The sequence below is a fragment of the Ixodes scapularis genome, unplaced genomic scaffold, assembly GCF_016920785.2.
Source record: "Ixodes scapularis isolate PalLabHiFi unplaced genomic scaffold, ASM1692078v2 PGA_scaffold1__304_contigs__length_218370807, whole genome shotgun sequence".
In the NCBI taxonomy this organism is placed as follows: domain Eukaryota; kingdom Metazoa; phylum Arthropoda; class Arachnida; order Ixodida; family Ixodidae; genus Ixodes; species Ixodes scapularis.
The window spans coordinates 131,660,576-131,681,900 of record NW_024609846.1 but is presented as its reverse complement, the minus strand read 5'-3'; the positions used below and the strand labels follow the sequence as shown (position 1 = coordinate 131,681,900).

The 21,325-nt window shown below is 42.9% G+C and overlaps 1 protein-coding gene across 1 annotated transcript in view; it reads left to right on the top strand.

The window, feature by feature from the left end:
• LOC8029109 (protein HIRA) overlaps positions 1-20,832 on the top strand; it is a 73,946-nt gene extending 53,114 nt beyond the window's left edge. Inside the window, exons 23-26 of the mRNA XM_040223130.3 lie at positions 4,135-4,260; positions 9,602-9,765; positions 10,472-10,557; positions 17,526-20,832. Coding sequence (XP_040079064.2) covers positions 4,135-4,260; positions 9,602-9,765; positions 10,472-10,557; positions 17,526-17,651 — 502 coding nt within the window. The 3' untranslated portion in view covers positions 17,652-20,832. The remainder of the gene's footprint in view (positions 1-4,134; positions 4,261-9,601; positions 9,766-10,471; positions 10,558-17,525) is intronic.
• The last annotated feature ends 493 nt before the right edge of the window (positions 20,833-21,325 follow it).

Here is a 21,325-nt window from a genome sequence, read left to right as displayed (position 1 = left end):
TATCTGTGCCAACAGAAGGCTGAAGTCTACAAGTGGCATTCTTTAATCCAGGGGTTCTCAAACTCTTCAATCTTGAGTTATGTCTATTTTTGTAGACTGCAGAGTCTCGGTGTGTATGTGTAAAGCAGTGCAGAAGCCTAGAGACTTTGTAAACAATGGTGCACATGTTTAGAACATAGTTATGCATCAATGTATGACACAGGTCTTCCTATTAATACCCCTGTCAGACGGGCTAATTTCTTCAACCAAGCATACTTCAGCACACCGAATGCCACTTCAAGTGTTTCAGTGCCGCACAAGAGGAATTAGTGTCACTCGGAAATGATGACAATAACGATGGGTAAAGTACTATTAGACAACTAAAATGTTAATCTCAGCAATATTTAGTCTTTTAAATAAAAGACACATTACAAGACTGTGTTACATTAATGGAAAATATTTATGCCAATTGGATGATTTTCATCCATCATCACAAGCCAAGATAAAGAAGAAGCAGCAAACTCACTTTAAGTCCAGTATGTTCTTCTAGAAGAAGCCGTGTGGCACACTACACAGGTGACATTAAAAGCGAAGTACACTTCGTTGAAGTGCACTAAAATTGCCCGTCTGACCTGAGTAAAGGGGGAGACCCTGGTCTTGTAACTAGTAGTGCAAAACTATTAATAGTACGGTACTATCCATAGTATCGATAGTAACCAGAAATCTGACTATCGATAGCCGACTATCGAAAAACTATCGATAATCGACTATCATAAACCTATCGATAGTACTGTCGACGGTTTACTATCGATAGTTTTGCGACACTAGTAGTTTGCATGGCTCCCTCTTCTCTATTTCTCGCTTTATTGTTTTAAATGGGACACCAACTAGCCCAAGCACTTACCATCCCAAATTTGGTTCAGCTTTCAGTGATGCCGAAGACGGGAGTTTGGGCAAAGAGAGGAGGAAGGGAGCCGAGTGGAGGTGCGGCAACTGTGTTCGCTCTAGCGGTGCAAAACTATCGATAGTATTATCGATAGTATCGATAGTCGCCAGAATTCTGACTACCGATAGTAATAAAACTATCGATAAGTCGCAGAACTATCGGTAGTCGACTATCAAAAAACTATCTATAGTTGAATATCGAAAAACTATCGATAGTACTATCGATAGATAACTATCGAAACACTATTAATAGTACTATCGATAGTCAACTAATGAAAAACTATCGATAGTCGACTATCGATAGTCAACTATCGAAAAACTATCGATAGTCAACTATCTATAGTTCTGCGACACTATTGATAGGTTTGGAAAAACTATCGATAGTATCTATAGTTGATTTATGGATAGTTTTGCATCACTACTTAAAACACAAAAATTAGAAAACAAGTTATTTTTTAAAACATTTTTTTTTCTTGATTTATAAGTCACAAACAACATGTTTTGTAAGTACCACACTCATAAAGTGCACATTTATATAGTTTCATCGATTCAAGGTTTCATATTGAGGCTCTTTTTGAGCATGTTTTGCTGTTTGCTCAGAACTCATTTGCTTTTCCTTCTTAATTTTCTTGTTTCATCAGAATTCATTTTTGTGCCCACGGTATCTTAGGATCTAGTACTTGGACGGACCTGAATACTTTCGTGAGGGTTTAATATTTGATAAATCGGAGAGTGCAATAAGACTACTATTTCTGGAAAATGTCAACTACAAAATTTTCCTATTAACGAAGACTTAAATTAGTACTCATTTCTAATTACCGGCTAAAACAATTTCATCCCGTGATAACTTTTTCTAGAATGATGCTAAAATTATAAAAATGGTTTTGTTGCGTACTCTACTGTTTGTAGAACATGCTGACATACATTGTATGTACCATATTGTTCTTGAGGTATTGTAAAAAGTTGGGCACAAACATTTGCAATAATGTTGAGGTTTTCTTGAAAACTGTAATAGATAGGAAAAATTTGACTTGTTTTTGTACAGTGAACCAGAGCTTATTGTAGATGTGAAAATTATAAATTAGGTCCGAAATGACAAAAATATGTTCAAAACCAGGGTCTCTCGATAAGTCAGAAGGATACATCACTTTAAGGGGGAACACTACCGAGAAAAAACGATTTCTGCAAAAAAAAGTTGATTTTGAAGAAGGACATATTTACATCCACCAACATCTAGAAAGTATTCCCGGAAGGTTTCATTAGTTTACACTGCATAGTTAATGTTTTTATAAATTATTTTCGGTCCACAGATGCAAAAGGAAAGGTAGAGGTTGGAGCACTTTGAACACATTTCTCTCCATTCCACTTTTTGGCATAAATTTCTCTTTAGGAAAACTATTGTTTTGTTATTCCACAACTTGGATTCATTTTTATGAGTTTTTCTGGGGTGAAATTTTAAGGAGAAGATAGCTATGAGCTTGTATTTTTTATTTTTGTCATTTTTCATGCTCAAGAACTAAAAGTTTGGACAAAGGATGAAAATCTAAATAACTGTATTTGTGTTTATATGGCTTTTTTGTCATGGAAGATGGTATAACATAGAAATATAGCTCCATAGTTACCTGCTCTGAACTGTCCTAATGCCATGCGACACATGAAAACGACAAATTTATAAGTAATTTCAAAACGACTTTTCCTACGCAGACACGCCCACTTTCGTCTTTGAACGTTTGCAATTTTTTTTGTACTTCACCCAGGTTAACAAAAATTGGCAGAAATGTTCTCAACATCAACAGAAACAAGCCCTGTACATATAATTTAAATCAGACAAGTGGTTCAAAAATTTACTTTTTTGGGTAGTGTCCCCCCTTAAGGGGAGGCACGGCCTAGGAATCGCGATTTTTTTCAAAAAAGTCACATTTTTGGAAAATAGGCTGACCAGCTTTTACAACTCATAAAGAATGCTGTCCAAAAATTTTATTCCTGTAAGTAAAGTATTTACTCCGAAATAAATTATTTTCGAAGTGCTGGCGGCCGCACGTGCGCGCTGACGACGCGGCCGATTACGAAAATGTGCCATTTTCAAAGCACGCTCCCTCCCCGTTTCTTAGAACTAGCATAAACAGGCCCCCCTCGTTGGAATGAGCGTCTCGCCCTCTTTCGTTCTGTTCGCAGCATTGTTCGCGATATCGTGCTCACAGACCGTAAAACCCCGTAGAAAACTTAGCTGTGCACGCTCTTATTGGTCAAGCTGGCGAAACAAGAGCTCTGATTCGCTAGCACGAGCCACATCACGTGGCTCGTCCTAGCGAATCAGGAAGCTCTGTTGGAAATGGGCATACAGCCAGGGAGCTACCAAGCGTCATACGGAGAGAGGGCCACCAAGATGAAGGTTGCGAAGGCCCAAGTGAAAGCGCTTGAATTCTCCAAGATGTCCCACAAAAAAAGGAAGATGGTAGCTGTGGCCAAGGCACAGAGGGACCGTGCAGAGGAACGAGTGACATATGCCCCTGGAGCATTTTAGATGAAATGGCAAGCCCCATCTAAACTAAAACACTGTTCGAACTTTCAAACCGTTTTTTCTCAGCTTCATGTTTTCACCATTTTTTCACAGCTCTAAAACTATCGTTCGATGAGTTAAGCGCCCCCAAGTCTAATGTATGGCTTTTTTGGCATGAAATTTACTGGAGAACTCGGCTATGCGCTTACCTTTTGCAAATTGTTATTTCTTCGCACAAAAATGTTGACGTTTGTGAAACAAGAAAAAAAAATAAAAATTCATACCATTATTGAAAGTTAATTTTTACGTGAAATATGGCCTTAAAAATTATTTCAAGCCTACTACCAATTAGTTTAGTCATTCAGCGTTATATCCCAACAAAAAAAATTGTGCCTTTTTATTCATATTTTGAAACTATAGTTTTTTTCTTTTGGTACTGCTACATGTACATTTTTTTCAACGAATAAGGCTGTAACTTGTCAAAAAATAAACCTTTTGGGTTGAAAGTTGGTGTAGCCTCCTAAGTTTTGACGTTTAAAATACCCAAAAAATTTCATTGACCTGGCACAAATACTTAAAAAGTAGACCCTCCAAGGGAGTGCCTCCCTTTAAGGGGCACTAAGGTGGTTTCTGATATTGTTATGGTCATATGTGGCTCAATCTACGGGTGATGGAGACTCGTGCTGCATTTTAAACCAAGGCTGTTGCAGGCTGCTGCTCACTGGAGGCGAGGATGCTGTGGCGCACTGCTCAGACCATTATGCCTCGATGCCGCCGTTGGACGGGATGAACGGCTCTGCCCTACCCCTGGGTTCTCTACAACACAACATGTACAGGTGCGTGATTGATGGGCCACGTCTAAAACTTTAATTGAAGCGGCAAAGTGTTACGCTCAAGTCTCCTCACCGTAAGCTTTTGTGTGTGTTTTGTTGGCGGGTGCTCCCATCTCTCACCCATATGGAAGCCTTTAAAGGGCCCATGAAACCAATCTTGGGTTGGGATAAATCATTTTAGATTGGGATTTTACTAATAGTGTTTGTGTCTGTAAGCTGATCCTGGCTGCTAGTGGACAAGGACAAGGAAGGGGGATACGAACGGAGCACGAAATGGAGCAGTTGGTTTTTCGGTCCTGTCTTACCTAGTCGCTCGTATTAAAAACACAACTATTGGCGCAATCAATGAGGATAGCCAGATGGGCTATGCGACTCTTCAGGTATGACTAAGAGGTACATTACCAGAAAGGAAACGACAATGTTGTAGCAGACGCACTGTCACGCCTGCCTACTCCGAATCCTTAAGATAGCAGCGAGGGCAGTGACAACGAGTAAGAATTCACTTGCCTGGTACGCAATTTATTAGGGGTGTGCGAATACTCGAATATACAAATTTGAATCGAATAGAAAGTTCCCGAATAATTCGATTTGCGAATTGAATTCCTAGTATTCGGTCACTCGAATATTCAATATATTCGGCCAAAGACGCGCGGTCGGCGCAGAGCTGACAAAAAAAGCCATTTTTCCCCCCAATGTAAGCGCCGTGATGTTAGACAAACCATGCGAAAAACAGCTCTTGGTCTTACCATTCCACAAAAATCTAACGCACAGGTTAGAAAAAAGAAAAGTAACGAACGCCACAAACTTTATAGCACGCAGATTTACTCACAATCGTGGTACAACCTACCCTTGAATCAGAACCGAAAGATCCCGTTTGCGCCGCTTCCAGAGAGGAATTGTTGGGAGGCCGAAATCCCGCGCCATGCCTAATTCTTTTCACGAGTAAAGCCCCTCGTTTCAAATTGAAGCACCGATGTAAAACACACTTGGCCGCACTCACAGAAATCGGCGACTGCACGATCACAGAAAGAAAACCACGTTAGACACGCCGATAAAACCAGCCGAGTTATCGTCGTCGTTCTTTTGGAACCTCAAGCCGCAAATTCTGATTCAGAATGAAATGGAACGGAAAAATAGTGTGCCTAGATTTGAGAGGGTTTCCAACCGTTCGATAGCCGCGTTTGAATTACGAACTGCGAGAAGGTGACGAAAAAACGAAAGCGTCGATCGGGATCGGGCAGGCAGGGCAGGGAGAGCAGGCGTCGTCGCCCTTCTGCTTGCTCGCTTTTTTCCTCGCGGCAACTCAACACATGCGCACTTGCGACCAATCTGCACTGGAGCCATCTCCGTGGTTTCAGTTTCGCTTGCTCCCTCTTTTAAATCAAGGCTCTCTAAAACAGGATAGATAGACGGAAAAATGGATGCATAGCGGCAGTTGGACGGTGTCTTGCGCCACCTAACCACGCTTTTTTTTTCTTACTTCAGATTATATTGTTGAAGCCTGTTTACTAAGATTTAACACCTTTCTGTTCATTTACATGAAATAAAATCCCGGGTGCCCTTTTTCTTCCTTAAAGTGAAAACCAAATATCGCAAAATGCCCCTTTCCTGAGATATGCAAACATTTATAAAAAAAAGTTGCAGTGTTAGGTTGGCCTTAAAAAAGGCATGCGTGACTGTAACTTTGGTTTTTTTGTGACGTTTAGGGAAGATAGATTATATTTGTGCCATAAAATTGGATCTTTAGTGCCCAACATCCAACAGCAACTGCTTTTATTTATTTTTTTCACCAGAATTTTTTTACATTTTAGCTTTTGTTCTGCACAAGATGCATATTCTGTAACAGGTGCATACTCTGCACATAAAATAATTTCATTTGCAGCACACTTTGAAAAATTTCTACAATTAAAATCACTATTCGATATTCGATTCGATATTCGGCTTTTTTTTTCTTGATTCGATTCGGTATTCGATTCGAAAACTACTGTTCGGTATTCGCACACCCCTACAATTTATGCACAATCGATCAAGAAGAAATTAGGCAAGACCCTGATTTGCCTCGAGTAATTCAGTTATTTGCACCAGATGGGGTCGCGAGGAACAACGTGATAAAGTACTATCAACATACTACAAATTCCGAGAAGAGCTTTCTTCCGTGGATGGCTTACTACTACGTGGTGAAGTGTTGGTTCCACCTATTTCGCTACGGCGTCGACTCATCGATCTAGCTCACGAGTCACATCCAGGAATTGTGCGGACGAAGCAGCGTCTACGCCAGCGCTTCTGATGGCCCAGAATGGACATCAAAGTCGACACCTACATTAGAGACTGCCACACCTGTCAGACGAACGACAAGACAGCTGTGACGGCGGCGGCACCCCTACAACCAGTTCCATTCCCATCAGGGGCATGGAGACAATTAGGAATAGACATTGTCGGACCTTTCTACAAACTTCCATCGCAATTCAGATTTGCAGTCACCCTAGTTGACTACTTCAGTAAGTGGCCAGAGGTAGCTTTTTGTAACCAAGTTACGGCTGAAGCTGTATGTGAATTCCTCATTAGAATCTTCAGCCGGGAAGGGCATCCAGAGGTGATTGTTTCTGATCACGGCCCACAGTTTTAATCCCGCATATTCCGGGAGTTCCTGAAGTCCAGAGGGATTTCCCACCATTGGTCTGCGATATACCATCCACAAGCAAATGGTCAGGTTGAGCGCTTCAACCGAGTGCTTAAGCAGTAGTATGTCCAGACTATCCTGCAGGAACAAGGCAACGTTCGTACAGGCCTTGAGGAGTTTCTGGGTGTCTACCGAAGCATACCACATGCAGAGACGAAGCTCTCCCCCACTGAGCTCATCCACGGACGTAAAATGCGGACCCGTATGGACATTGTGGGCTTCCCAAGTTTTGACAAGCCCGTTCACATTGAAATGCAGCAACTCCGCCAACGCATTGTTAATTACCACAAGCACAGCAAGCAATACACAGATGATAGGCGGAGAGCCAAACCATTTACAGCGGGGTAGGAGATTATGTACGGGTAAAGATCCCTACACACCGACCGAAGGGAACACCATCGTTCGGCCCGCCTGAAAGAATTCATGAAGCGGTGGGGCCAAGCACCTTCGTCACGTCAGGAGGAGGATGCTGGAATTCATCGAGGTTGTCTCGAACACGCATTCCAGCAAGACACGAAGTACAGGTGGACTACGCAAATCCAGAAGCTGGAGCAAATACACAGCTGCCGCTTCCAGCTCCACAAAAGTCCACAAGGAATAAGAAACCTCCAGACGGGTTCTCCCCCTGTTGAACTCTGCTTCGAGGGGGGATTGTGTTGTGTCTGCAAGCTGATCCTGGCTGCTGGTGGATGAGGACGAGGAAGGGGGATACGAACGGAGCACGAGATGGAGCAGTTGGTTTTTCTGTCCTGTCTTACCTAGTCGCTCGTATTAAAAACACAACAAATAGCACATTGTTCAGTGGGCCAAAAGAAGAAAGGTAGAAAGACAAAAGCCTGACTTTCAGTGCGAAAATTTGAAAACAGCGGACTATTTCATACCTCCTCCCCTTCGTAAGCTCTCTCTCTGCCTTTTCACTTTGATACACCCGCGGTCCCAAAAGCGCGTCTTTGGGTCCAAATGCACGTCACACGAAACCAGACCTCACTTATTCCCTTCACCCCTAAGCTGACATTGTGGTGGTAACTACGCGCTTGCCGGACCAATCAGCCGCCTGTCCGGGCACACAAACCAGTTCTTGAGCAAGGATGGCCTCCCCTCTTTTCGTCTTCTTGAACTGTTTGGTGGAATGCGCAATTTATGAGTTGAGGAGGAAAGCTAAACAGGAAAACGTTGGAAACGCGTGTCATGACCCCTTTAACGGTGTTTCGTTGTCTTCAGTTGATGTGTTCATTCCTTTAAGTTATTTTAAAAAAACTCAGTGATGTCAAGGCTGTCTTAGGGATTTTTTAAAAATAATTTTGTTCAATATTTTTGCGTGTATAGTGTTTGATTTGTGTGTTTTGTTTTGTCCGTGTTGTGATGCACCACTGGGAAGGCATGTTGCTGTTGGTGGGCGTCAGTAAGAAACATAAACATAAGCTGAGCTTAGAGGGGCCTCAGCCTCACCCGTGGTTTGAATGAGGTTTGCTAGCTCTTTGGACCCCTCATGGTTATGAAATGGAACACCCATTGATATAGTGCAACTGCATATCGTCCTGGCAAACTGAGAAGTGCTGCGAAACTGGCATTAAGCTATGAGGCCTGAATTCTGTTTTTTCTATTATTTGCACATTTTAATAGATGAAAAAATTCTTAGAGTGCAGGCGAGCTGGAGCCTTTTGAATGTGATGGTAAACCCCAGGAATGAGATGCTGCCTGTCCCCTTTTTTTTTTCTCCTCTTAATGGTTTAGCTCTGTTCTCCGATAGTTTCAAGGTTTTCTATCATCCTAATAGATACTTAAGCATGCCACTTCAACAGTGAAGTTTCATGAGCCCCAGTGCTTTCTCTTCTGTGAAAGGCAGGTTTGTTTGTTTTTTAAATATTTTTAGTAGTCTGGATTGTATAGGTGTAGACCACTCATTTTCACCCCAAGAAGAAAAGCATGTTTTGTGCATTCTTTATACGCCATGCAAAGTAGTTATTACAAGATTTGGTTATGGAAGAAGAAGCGATGCGGCATTTGGAACGTGTACGTCTTGATAAGATAACGCATATCTAATCTAAAATGCACCTACATATACTGTAAACGACATATTTTTTGCGGGCTCACTATTTTGCAATTTAGGTGAAAGCTGAAGTTCTGGAATTATTTGCGGGTTCTAATTTTTGCGACGCAGTAGAATCTCAATATAGATTTCAGTGTGTTTACATTTTACCGGAATTATTCGCAGGACCTATTCTTTGGAATTGTAGGCGATTCGCAAAATTCACAAAAATTAGGTCCTCGCGAATGTTAAGTCCCACATAAAGGGGAAAGTTAGTAATGCTCCACGAGGAGCCGGACTTTTTTTACTACAGTTCTTGATGTGAAAATGAGTATAGGAGTAACTGATGTCCTGGATGATTCACCAAAATTATTTCGAATTGTTTCCACCGGCAGTAAAGGGTAGATATTTCTCCAACGGTTAGGGGACTCGCAACAATAAATTTAAGGACTTTACCATGCTACTCGAGACTCATTGCTGTTTTATGCACCATTCTACCGCTAACTTAAAGGCCGTTAAGTACCGCTATAGGGCTGTGCTTACCTACTTCTCAGCTATTCTTAGTTCTTCATGTGCCTCATTATTCCTCGTCGTGCATCGTGGGTCTTTACATGCGTGATTGGAAATTGTTTCAGGGGGCCCCGGGGGGCCAGGTCGGTGTTCCATGCGGGACCCTCGCTACAGCAGGCGGGCACGCTGAGCTTCCTGGACGGTCAAGTGAGCGCCGCGCTGGCACTGCGCTCGGGACACGAGTACCGCTTCTGGACGCTCACCCTGGTCCGGTACCTCGCCTCTGAAGGTAAGGGCACGGCTTCTTTGTCAAGAGAACTCAACCTTTGTCCGAATTTCAAGGTGCGCTCATTTTGTTTTGAGGCATCGTGCGTCAAACCCACTTCTGGCCTGTTATGGTACCCGGACGGCGTTTCCGACCAATGCATTGACCATCTGATCCCGCCCGTGCATCGAAAGTGGTCCCAAAGTGAGAACGAATTGCGTCACAGAAGCCGGCATGTCATGCCAGCTTCCGTGATGTCGTGATGCCGGCTCCCGTGATGTCGGATGTCGCGATCCTGGCGGTTGGTCGTAGAAATGCCGGCAAAAAAGGCCAACGGACGTGAGGCTCGTTGTCATCGTCGTTGCGGCGTCCCGTCCCGTGCCCGCTTTGGTTTCCGCCAGCCGTCCAGCTGCGGAGTGCCTACAGCAGGTCGGGCGTTTGCCGCATTCGCCTCCACTGCCGCACTGCCGTCGGGATTGTGGCGGGCAACGGCTACCCTTCCGCGATGGTATCGGGTGGAAATTGAGGGACGACTTTTGAAGACGCGGTAAACGCTGCGGTTGGAGATGTACTCCAGGCACCAGGGTGCCATCTGCCCCTTTGGGGTGGGTGAATATCTCAATCGGTGTCGGACACTGCGTTCTGTTTCGACGGAGGGTGCGTGCCCTATGTTTGGGGTCCAATTTGGCCCGGGAGGATGTTGAGTGACGAATGTTTTCTATTGTTGCAGGGCTTGAGATTCGGCTCAAGGACCTCTGCTCCAGTCTTCTGGGACCTGTCGGTGCTACCTCACTCACGTGGCAGCCTTGCATTCTGGTGAGCGCACTAATTTGTCTTTCTGTGGAGACTAAGCTGGCACTGCGAACATTGTTTTGTTAGGGTAGCGGAGCACCCTATGCACACACATTTGGAAAGATCTGTTGACATACACTTTGCTCTGTGATACTGAAGATGAGGTGTGAGCCATTTATGTGTGTTGTGAGAAACATGCGCTTAAGTAACGGTTGCAGTTTTATTCTGAAATTTCGACCTTCAAGATTGGGTTGCGGCCTTCACCGGAAGAAAAATTTCTTAGGGTGTGCGAATACTCAAATATATGATATTGAATCGAATAGAAAGTTCCCGAATAATTTGATTTGCGAATCGAATTCCTAGTATTCGGTCACTCAAATATTCAATATATTCGGCCAAGGACGCGCGGTCGGCGCGGAGCTGACACAAAAAGCCATTTTTTTCCGATGTAAGCGCCGTTATGTTAAACGGACCATGCGAGAAACACCTCTTGGTCCCACCATTCCACAAAAATTTAATGCTCAGGTTAGAAAAAAGAAAAGTAACGAATGCCACAAACTTCATAGCACGCAGATTTACTCACGATCGTGACACAATCTACCCTTAAATCGCAACCGAAACATCCCGTTTGCGCCGCTTCCAGGGAGGAATTGTTGGGAAGCCGGGATTCCGCGCCATGCCTAATTCTTTTCACGAGTAAAGCCCCTTGTTTCAAATTGAAGCGCCTATGTAAAACACACTTGCCGTGCTCACAGAAATCGGTGACTGCATGATCACAGAAAGAAGACCGCGTTAACCATGCCGATAAAAACCAACCAAGTTGTCGTGGTTTTTTTTTTAACCGCAAGCCGCAAATTTTGATTCGGAACGAAACGGAACGGAACGGGAAAATAGTGTGCCTAGATCTGAGAGGGTTTCCAACCGTTCGATAGCCGCGTTTGAATTACGAACAGCGAGAAGGTGACGAAAAGACGAAAGCGTCGATTGGGATTGGGCAGACAGGGCAGGCGTCGTCGCTGTTCCGTTTGCTAGCCTTCGTTTGATGCGACAACACAACACATGCGCACTTACGACCATTCTGCGCTGGAGCCGTCTCCGTGGTTTCAGTTTCGCTTGCTCCCTCTTTGAAATCTAGGCTCTTTAAAACAGGATAGATGGACGGAAAAATGAATTCGTTGCAGCAGTTGGACGGTGACTTGCGCCACCTAACCATGTGGTTTTTTTTCTTACTTTATATTGTTTAAGCCTGTTTACTCAGATTTAACACCTGTCTGTTTATTTATGTGATATAAAATCCCGGGTGCCCTTTTTACTCCTTTAAATGGGGACCAAATAATGCAAAATGCCCTTTTTCTGAGATATACATACATAAAAAAAGTCGCCGTGGTGTTAGGTTGTGTTTTTAACGAGAAAAAAAGGCACACATGGCTGTAACTTTGGGTTTTCTGTGACGTTTAGGGTAGATAGATTATGTTTGCGCCATAAAATTGGATCTTTAGTGACATCCAACAGCAGCTGCTTTTTTTTTTCTCTAGAACTTTTATACGGTTTAGCTTTCGTTCCTTACGAGATGCATATTCTGCACCAGGTGCATACTCTGCACATAAAATAATCTCATTCGCAGCATTTCGAGCTTCATTGAAGCTCAAAGAGCAGCGGCACTGCCTGTGACCATGGAAATAATCCGCTCAGAAGCGAGTGGAATTGCAAAAGCACAGGGTGCGCCCCAAATGGAGTTCATTTCATTTCATTTCATTTATTATACCCTCAGGGCCCGAAGGCATTAGAGAGGGGGAGAGCAACAAGAAGGTTAATGCAAATAACATAATACATATTTAGACACACTCAGTAATAAAGTAATTAGTTATTGTACTTTTAAAGAGCTCAGAGTCCGTGATAATGGCGATCGACCGGGGAAGGTGGTTCCACTCCTGGGATGTACGGGGAACGAAAGATGAATAAAACGTGGTTGTGATAGAGTTAGGAATGCCCACCTTATGTTGATGATCAAGACGGGAGGAAACATAGACAGGCCGAGCAATTAATTTGTCGCGCAGGAAAGAATTATGGTGATACATTTTATGGAATAGGGAAAGACGAGAAATTTTACGACGTAGGGATAAAGGTGGTAATGAGAGAGTTGTTTTCATAGAGGTGACGCTAGCGGTGCGGTGATAGTTTGTGAGGATGAAACGAGCGGATCTGTTCTGAACGGCTTCCAATGTAGATACGAGAGTGACTAGTCCGGGATCCCAGACAGAAGCTGCATATTCTAACTTGGGACGAATTAAAACTTTGTAAAGAGTTAATTTCAGTGAGACAGGGGCTAATGAAAAATTTCGCTTGATGTAACCTAACATTCGGTTAGCGTTAGCTGAAATATGCTGAATATGTGTTTTCCATGAAAGGTTAGAAGCTATATGTACGCCTAAATATTTGTACGAAGATACCGGTTCTAGATGAGCATTATTAAGGAAATAGTTAGGAGAGTCCTGAGACTGGCGAGACACACGCATGACCTTGCATTTGTTAGTGTTAAGCTTCATAGACCACGAGTCAGACCAACGGTAAATAGCATTAATGTCTGATTGGAGTATACAGGTGTCATTATGATTGAGAATCTCACGGTAAAGTACACAGTCGTCAGCGAACAGAGACACGGACGAAGAGACACTAGTGGGTAGGTCGTTAATATAAATTAAGAATAGCAACGGCCCTAAGACTGTCCCTTGCGGAACCCCTGACGCAACTTTGACAAAAGAGGAGTTATTGTTATTCACAGTGACAAATTGAGACCATTGAGTTAAAAAAGACTGTATCCATGCGAGAACGTTATTGTCTATGTTAAGTTTGGAAAGTTTTAGAAGCAGAAGATTGTGAGAAACTTTGTCAAATGCTTTGGCGAAATCCAGGAAAATGCAGTCCGCCTGGGATCCTCCGTCCAGAATGTGATGTAGGTCATTCGTGAAAGATAGCAGTTGGGTCTCACATGAAAATGTTTTTCGAAAACCGTGTTGGGCATTGTTGAAGAAGTTGTTAGATTCTAAGAAGTTGACGAGGTGAGAAAAAATTATATGTTCAAGAAGTTTGCAAGGAATGCTGGTTATTGAGATCGGACGATAATTAAGAGGGGAATGTTTATCTCCAGCCTTGTGAATGGGTACCACCTTCCCTACCTTCCAGTCTGATGGGAGAACAGCGTCTTGTATAGATTGTTCAAATAATTTTGTTAAAATAATTGAGGAGTATTGTTTAGTGTTTTGTAAAAACTTGGAATTAATGCCGTCCACACCTGCTGAAGATGACAGTTTGAGTTTATCTATGATACGACCGACGCCAACGTAATCAAGAAAAAGAGGATCCATGGGCAAGTAATCGGCACTTTTTAGCGAAGGGAAATCGTGCATGTTATCAGTAGAGAATGAATTTGCAAAAGTACTATTTAATAAATTTAAACACTCATCGCTGGCTATACAATCACCATTTGCGCTTTTTAGTGTGATAGATGACTGCGTCTTTTTGTTTATTGTGTTCCAGAATTGTCTAGGATTGTTGATCAACATTGCGGGTAGGCTATGAGTCATGAATTCTAGTTTGGCGTTTTCAATTGCTTTTTTGTACACTTCAGCAGCAGTACGATAACGCAACCAACGGTGCTCGCACGTGGATAATTTTGCGGCGCGAAATAGACGCTTTTTTTTGTTTGATAAGCGTTTTAAGGCTCTGGTGAACCAGGGTGACTGAGAGTTTTCGATAACTCTCCTTAAGGGAATGTACTGATTTGTTAGTTTATTAACTTCGGTTTTGAAAAAGTTCCAGTTTTCTTCTACTGAGCGACTTGAGAAGAGTGATAAATATTCATCGAGGAAAGTTGCAAGGTCAAGATTAATTTTATCAAAGTTAGCTTTGGCGTAATCTCGAATTTGCTTTACATTAGTTGATGGTTTCGGTACTGCTGCTTTTACATTAAAATGCAATATGGAATGATCACTAAGCCCTGGAAGATAGGAGATGGGTGAAACGAGTTCAGGATGAGTAGCGAGAACAAGGTCTAATACGTTCGCCGTCAATGGGGTCACTCTGGTTGGTTGGGTAACTAGTTGCGTGAAACAAAAATCTAAACAGAGGCTAACAAAATCATTGCATTCAGATGAGGCAGATGAGGGTGTGCCTGTTGGTGGGTTATTACCTGTCCACACAATATCAGGATAATTAAAATCTCCCAACAGAAAAATTGGCGAACTGGGAAAGCGAATGACGACCAGATTTATGGAGTCCTGCAAAGCTTTAATGAAAAATGATGAGCACGAGGGCGGCCTATAGCAAACTCCCATGATCCACTTCATGTGATTAGTACCAAGACATACCCAAACTATTTCTAAATCACTAGCTATGTTTAAACAAAAAGAATCAATATGACTTGCAATGGCAACTAAAACGCCCCCACCGCACCTATCTTGCCGATCGTTCCTGTAAATATTGTACCTTTTAGGTTCATAAAAAAGTTCGCAATCATGCACCCTCCCAGTGAGCCAAGTTTCCGTTAAAACAACAACATCAGCAGCTGTTGAATCCACAATAGAACACAAGTCGTCTCATTTTTTAATGAGGCTTCTAATATTTGTAAAAAGTACCGATACATCAGAGACAGGTGAAAGAGACACTCTACCCCTCGCGGCCTGTTATTGCGATGTTGATGGCTGAGATGAGTCATTAGCGGGCAGGGAATTCTGTGTGACAGTAACAACCGGCGTAGTAGAGGGGCCAACCTCGTACACATTTTCGGTGGTGAGATCAAAAGCATAGCATTTATTGTTAATGTGAATTCTGTTATGTCGAAGCTTAAAAGTGCCGCCTTTTTCTTTCGCGAAATCGATTAGTTTTTTTCGTGCGATACGTGTCCCAATTGAGTAGTCTTCGCTTACTGTTATGCGTTTTGCTTTCAGGGGGGCTCTTGAGAGAAGAACGTTGTCTTTCAATTTGTAGGACGCGAATTTGACGATGACTGGGCGGCATTTGTTCTGACAAAACGTGCCGATTCTATGGGCCCGAACAATAGCTTCGTCCGATATTTGTAGATTAAGCGACTGTCGAAATATGTTCAGAATTGTTTGTTCTGTCTGCGCCCATGTTTCTGATATTGTGTCGGCCATCCCGAAAAAAACCAAATTATCACGGCGTGAACGGAAGCGAGCAGGGGCTGGGCCCAAAAGTTCATGCGGCATTTTGGGTTTAGCCTCTGGTAACGAACGTCACTTTGACAGAAACTTCAGTGACAGAGTCTAGTGATGATTTCAGTCTGGATGTTTTCGTGAGTTTTTCCGCATCCGAATAAATATTATTTCATTTTAATTGGTGGTTTTTTACCTCTTCGATTGGCTTACAATTGAGGATTCTTTTTTTACCTTTCAATTTCCCAGGGTCGGCCTAGAATCAGTGCTGGCCTAGATTAGAATAAATGTGGTACTTTCCTCCATGCTGCAAGGTAGCTCCCGAACAGGAAAGGCTGGATGTGCTGTATGTCTTAAACCTCTACTAATACTGAACGAGTAGTAACGCGACGGTTGGACAAATTGTATAATATTGTAAAAAATAGTGTTAAAAACCGTGGCGTAGCTTTTAACGAGCAAATGTCAAGCAGCGATTCTTACACCCAAGTTTACACATTCCTGCATACCAATAGGTCCTTCTAGTTAAGCAGCGAGACAGAAGAAATGAGGAATGACGTACAGTATAGACCACTTACAACGTAACCGCTTATAGTGCAGGACCGGGTATAACGCGGCTTTTCTAAACCACCGGTTCGCCTCCTACAGAACTCCATCTATTTACATACCGCTTAAAATGCAGGCGCACGAAGGGAAATACCGGTTATAGTGCGGTTTTTGGAACAGCGCGCCGACTGAGCGGCGCAGCGAGCACGCTTCCCTGTGCGACACTAGATAACGGCGCGAGCCGCAATGGCCGCAAGCAGCACTCGCGGGGCAAGGAGGTTGCTCGAAGGCTCGAAGAATCGGGGAGAAGCGAAGAGAGAGGCTTCAGTTGCCATAGCGACGGAGGGACGCACACATGTGTCGTTCACGTGCGTGCGTCCCTCCGCTGCGTTGGAAACAAACAACCGCAACGACAGACCAACCGCAGGTCGAGAAGTGTTCGCGCGCGTTGCATGCCGGTCGCGGGCCGGCTGCTTCTATCCGCGAACATGGCGTCGGTTGTGATCGTCGACGTAGACGGCGTTAAAGTGAACTAAAGCGTGGTGGAAGCTCATCGGTCCGCGTGAAAGCGCTACCCTTGACTGTGAATTTTCGTTGTGTGTCGCTATGATAACCCAGCACGTACTAGAAGGGAAGATCCACCTACTCGTGCGGCGATGTTGTGGCGACACACTCAAGACGGCAGAAACGCCCGTGTCGTCGTGTTTGTTTACTTCGACTACAGTGGTGCTTTCTAAGCATTTGTGTTTTCGAACATCGCCCGGATTTCTTATTTGGAGCATTTCATGCCTGTGCTCAAGTTGAGGGTATTACTGGCGCGCACCGTATAAAGGATGCGAATTTTCACGCGTTTTCATCACTGGAGAAAAGTGATTAGGGTTAGCAATCCTGAACGCTCGCAACGTCCGTCCGCAACCTGCGACGTCAATAAAAGGCTGCGCCAGGCAAAAGTCTCTCATTTCTTTCGAAATGTGTGACACACTTGAGAGAGAACTGTACTAGTCTGGTGAAATAAAGACTTTCCTCAAACTAAGCTTTATTTTTCATCTAACTTAAAATAAATTCTTTTACAAAGGTAAGTTGTGTGATGGCATGTATTTTGGCCTGAAAAATTTATGTTTTGGTTATAGCGCGGTACCACTTATAGTGCGGATTTTCGCGACTCCCGCGACATACGTTATATGCAGTCTACACTGTATTTAGGCAAACTATGCATGTTCTGTGGCCTCGTGTACAGGAGACTGTTGGTGTCATTCGTTGTGCAATTTTCTCTTCTAGGGTGTAAATAAGCGGGACTTGCTACGGGAGATCCTCCCTGTGTTGGCTTCGAACTTGAGGCTCCAGCGCCTCTTCAGCGAATTCAAGGAACAGCTGGACACGGCTTCCCTACCTCCCAACGGCTGAGTGGTCTACGTCAACTTCACATCGTCACATCACATCGTTCCTCGCCGTCCTTCCATCTGCAAACAAGTCGTGCTCATAAAAGCAATACACACCTGCCGGGTGAATGTTCCGGTGCCGGGGACATTCTCTATGTCTGTGCAGGCCGTGGCAACCTGTGCAGGCTACAGCAACGTCAAAGAGAAGACGCCAGATGCAAAGGCCGGTCGCGTGTTGGGTGTATCTGTGCCGTTCTGCTGCAGCCGGGGTGGGAAATTGGCCGTCGGTGAAAGTGACCCCTCACTTGCTTCTTTGGAGATGCCACTGGGTTGCAGCTGTGATTTGCGTTTCCTTCGATTGACTTTACTCTCTAGGCAGCATTCTTTGCGAGTAATTTTCGGGAACATTGTGGACGGATAGCCTGGTTTTTAGAGTGTCGGATCACTGGATTTGAAATGCGAGGTTTGGCGGAATTCTAGCTGGAACGAAAACTGTGGGGTGTGGCTATCCTCCTCCCCGCCTTCACCTAGAAGGTTTCTTTAAAATAAGTTATATCGATAGTGTAGGCTTACGATGTACTTACTAATTGATATACATATAATGAAGCTTGTTTTATAGGTGGAATACTGTTTTTTTAGAGAACACCTGGCACAAGTGATTTTAGGATTCAACTGGTGTGGTCTCGGAGAATTGTGCTGGCCTCGTCTGCCGCACCCCTATTGCTGCCATTCTGTGGAAATGGGCAGAAAGGGAATGCCTTGGGCTACCATCTCTTACAACAGCGTTTTCTTTTGCGCATATTTTATTAAAAGTTAAAATTTCTTAATGATGACAGGCAAGTTGGTTCTGTCTGTACAAAGCTAAATTTATTGTCTACCTTGCTTTAGTGGCCCCCTTTTGTCCATGTCAAGTTAACGGAAGAAGTCAATGCCACTGGTTATTTCCTCGAGGAAGTGGTAGAATAGGGTTAGTTTATGGTTAGCTTAAAGACAACAATTGTGGAATTAGTGTATCCTTAATTGCTGACAAAATATTTGCAATTCGACATCTACTTCTGGGCAGCAGGCAGACTACGATGTTAGCTGATATGGGAAAAATTGGGCCTGGCTTTTATGTGGCTTAGAAACGACTGGTGTTTTGGGGTTAATGTTTTGTTCTACTAGTTATTTTGAAATTTAAGTCAATAAGAAGGGATGTCTCTTCTATCCTCAAATGGAAACTAAACAATGATGACTGCCTTGCGTTTTTTCTTTGTATTCTGTATGTAGCTCTGTTTTTATGGGCACATTTGCCACTGTGTTCTCATTGAGCATGTTGTTTATAGTGATGCATTTTTGTAAAAAGAATTCATAGGGATGATGCTGATAGTCTTGGTTGTTTACATTCTGTTATTGTTTTTTTGTATAGAAACATCTCCTACCATTTTGTAAATTAAGATACCCTGGTTAGTGCACTAACAAGGTCTTTGCTTGTGATTCATCTTCGTCGAACACCCAGAATGATGGAGGAACACATGTTTATTTCATAAACTATGCAAGCCAAGGATTTTTCTTTTGCTATGATTTTTTTATTCAGATTACGAGGCATGTTCAAGGGCCACATCTCTTTAGGTTTAATGGATTGCCTAAAATGTAGCTCTGCAAACGATTTGTTTTAAATAGATTGTTCCCAGTTTGAGTGAGCAGATTTAGAAATGGGCTGTACCTTGCTGGTTTGCAACATATTTTATATTTATGACTTGTGTTCAATTTCTTCAAATGTTAGAAGTTTATTCACCTTTGTTGAATTGGGTTCAGTTATAAACATACAGCTCTGTGGTATTATTTTTACATTCTGGAATTATGATAACTGTTCTGGTTTACAACTCCAGCTATGTGATGACGGCTAAAGTATTTGCACACAAGTGCCAATATGGTCAGTTTCCCAGAAAATTAGGCAATAGTTGATATATTTTGGCTTACTAACTTTGGTTTTTACTTTGAATGACAAATAATTATAATTCACATTTAGATTTAAAAAAAAAAAATCTGCAAGAAGTATGGTCAAATGCAAAGTTTGTCTTTATGCATAAAATGCAACTCTTCATTTTTTTCTTCTTTTTTTTGTACAATCATTTTTGTTTGAAATTAGTAACTTTTGTTAGAATGCTAGTTGACTACCTGCTAAGCTCGTAATAACTTTAAATTATTATATTTTTCTTCAACAGCAATTTTATACAAAAAGCTACCAAGTTCAATTTTTCTGGCATTTACATAAATGTATGTCAATTTATGTTCAACGTGTAAGATGAGCAGGTCGATAGTAGGTGGGTGTGCTCAGCCCAGTAAGTATGCACCTAAGTGACCGATTTTCACTCAATGGCAATGCAAGACTGCGCTCAGTAGCCAGTGTTTCTTGGATTTTCAATGCCTTACTATTTTGGCCGAGGCAGTGCTAAGCTTCTAACCCGAAGACTACAATCCTATTCTTAGTTTTCTGCATCGTTCAGCACAGGCTGCACCCAGCGATAGCATGTTTTTAGCCATCTCTTGCTAACAGGAAAAGAAATTGTTTGACAGGTAAGGTTGAGTCCCATACAAAAATCTCCCCAAAGCTTGTTCTTTTTTTTTTTTTTCTTTTTACAGCAAAGCTGGTAAAGGCTAGTTTCCCCAGTTTCGTGTCCGTGGACAAATAAATCTCGACACAACCCTCTGGACAGCTACCGCCATCTATAAACGACAACGGCGACTAGACAACCGGCTTGCCGGTTGTCTGGTTGCCGCCGTTGCTTGTAGATGGCGGCACATAGTACAACTCCGCTGCTCTTCCTTCTTCACCAGTGGAAAGGCTGAAAGATTTTCTTTTCTTTTTTTAATCTATAGATTTCAGCAATGCAAGCGTGTGACTCCGTCAAACCCTCAGGAATCCAGAAGCTCAAATGGAATTAGAAGCTTTGTACAGTGAAACAAGAAAGCAAAAAGAGCATCTTTTTCTTGATGTGACTGTTTTCTGACTGGGTGTGAAGCGTGTGTGTGTGTGTGTGTGTGGCATCTTCATTTATAGAGATTTCACAGTGCATGCGTGAATGAATGTTCCAATTTTGTTTTTATTATTTGATAGGTTTACCATTCCACCTGGAAACTGTTGCTTGCATTTGTAGGTTTTTTTCCTTTTGCAGGCATCACATCTGTGCATAAAAATAAAGAAAAAAATTCATTTATGCTGACTTGCATGTCTGAAATTCATAGTGCTTCTTAATCGAGGAAATGCATTGGCATTTTAATCTAGTGTGTTTGCGTGCGTGCCTTCCCCCCCCCCCCCCCCCCCTCCCCCCCTCCTTTTTCGCGACTTGTCGTCCGGTCCCCTCAGTGTCGGCTTCGTGATGACTCAGCATCCAGGCAATGTGCTTACTGCACCATTTGCGTCAAAGTGGTTATCTCGCTACAGTTTACCTAAGTGTTAGAAATGTGTGCTAACATTGCAGCAAAAACACATTTCACTGAAACTAATGACTCGGGTGCCACTGTAACAATAATTACCGTAGGACATCACCTCTTCTCTAGTGGGCGATTTTGAATTTACCGTTTGAACAGCAAACTGCCTGGCAACTGTAAAAACTAAAAAGGGAAGAGAAAAAGACCACGCAAGCAGTGCTATGAAAAGGCAGTAGCCATTTTCCTAAACTAAATATGCCAAATGCCCTGCGGCGCCTTGTGGTG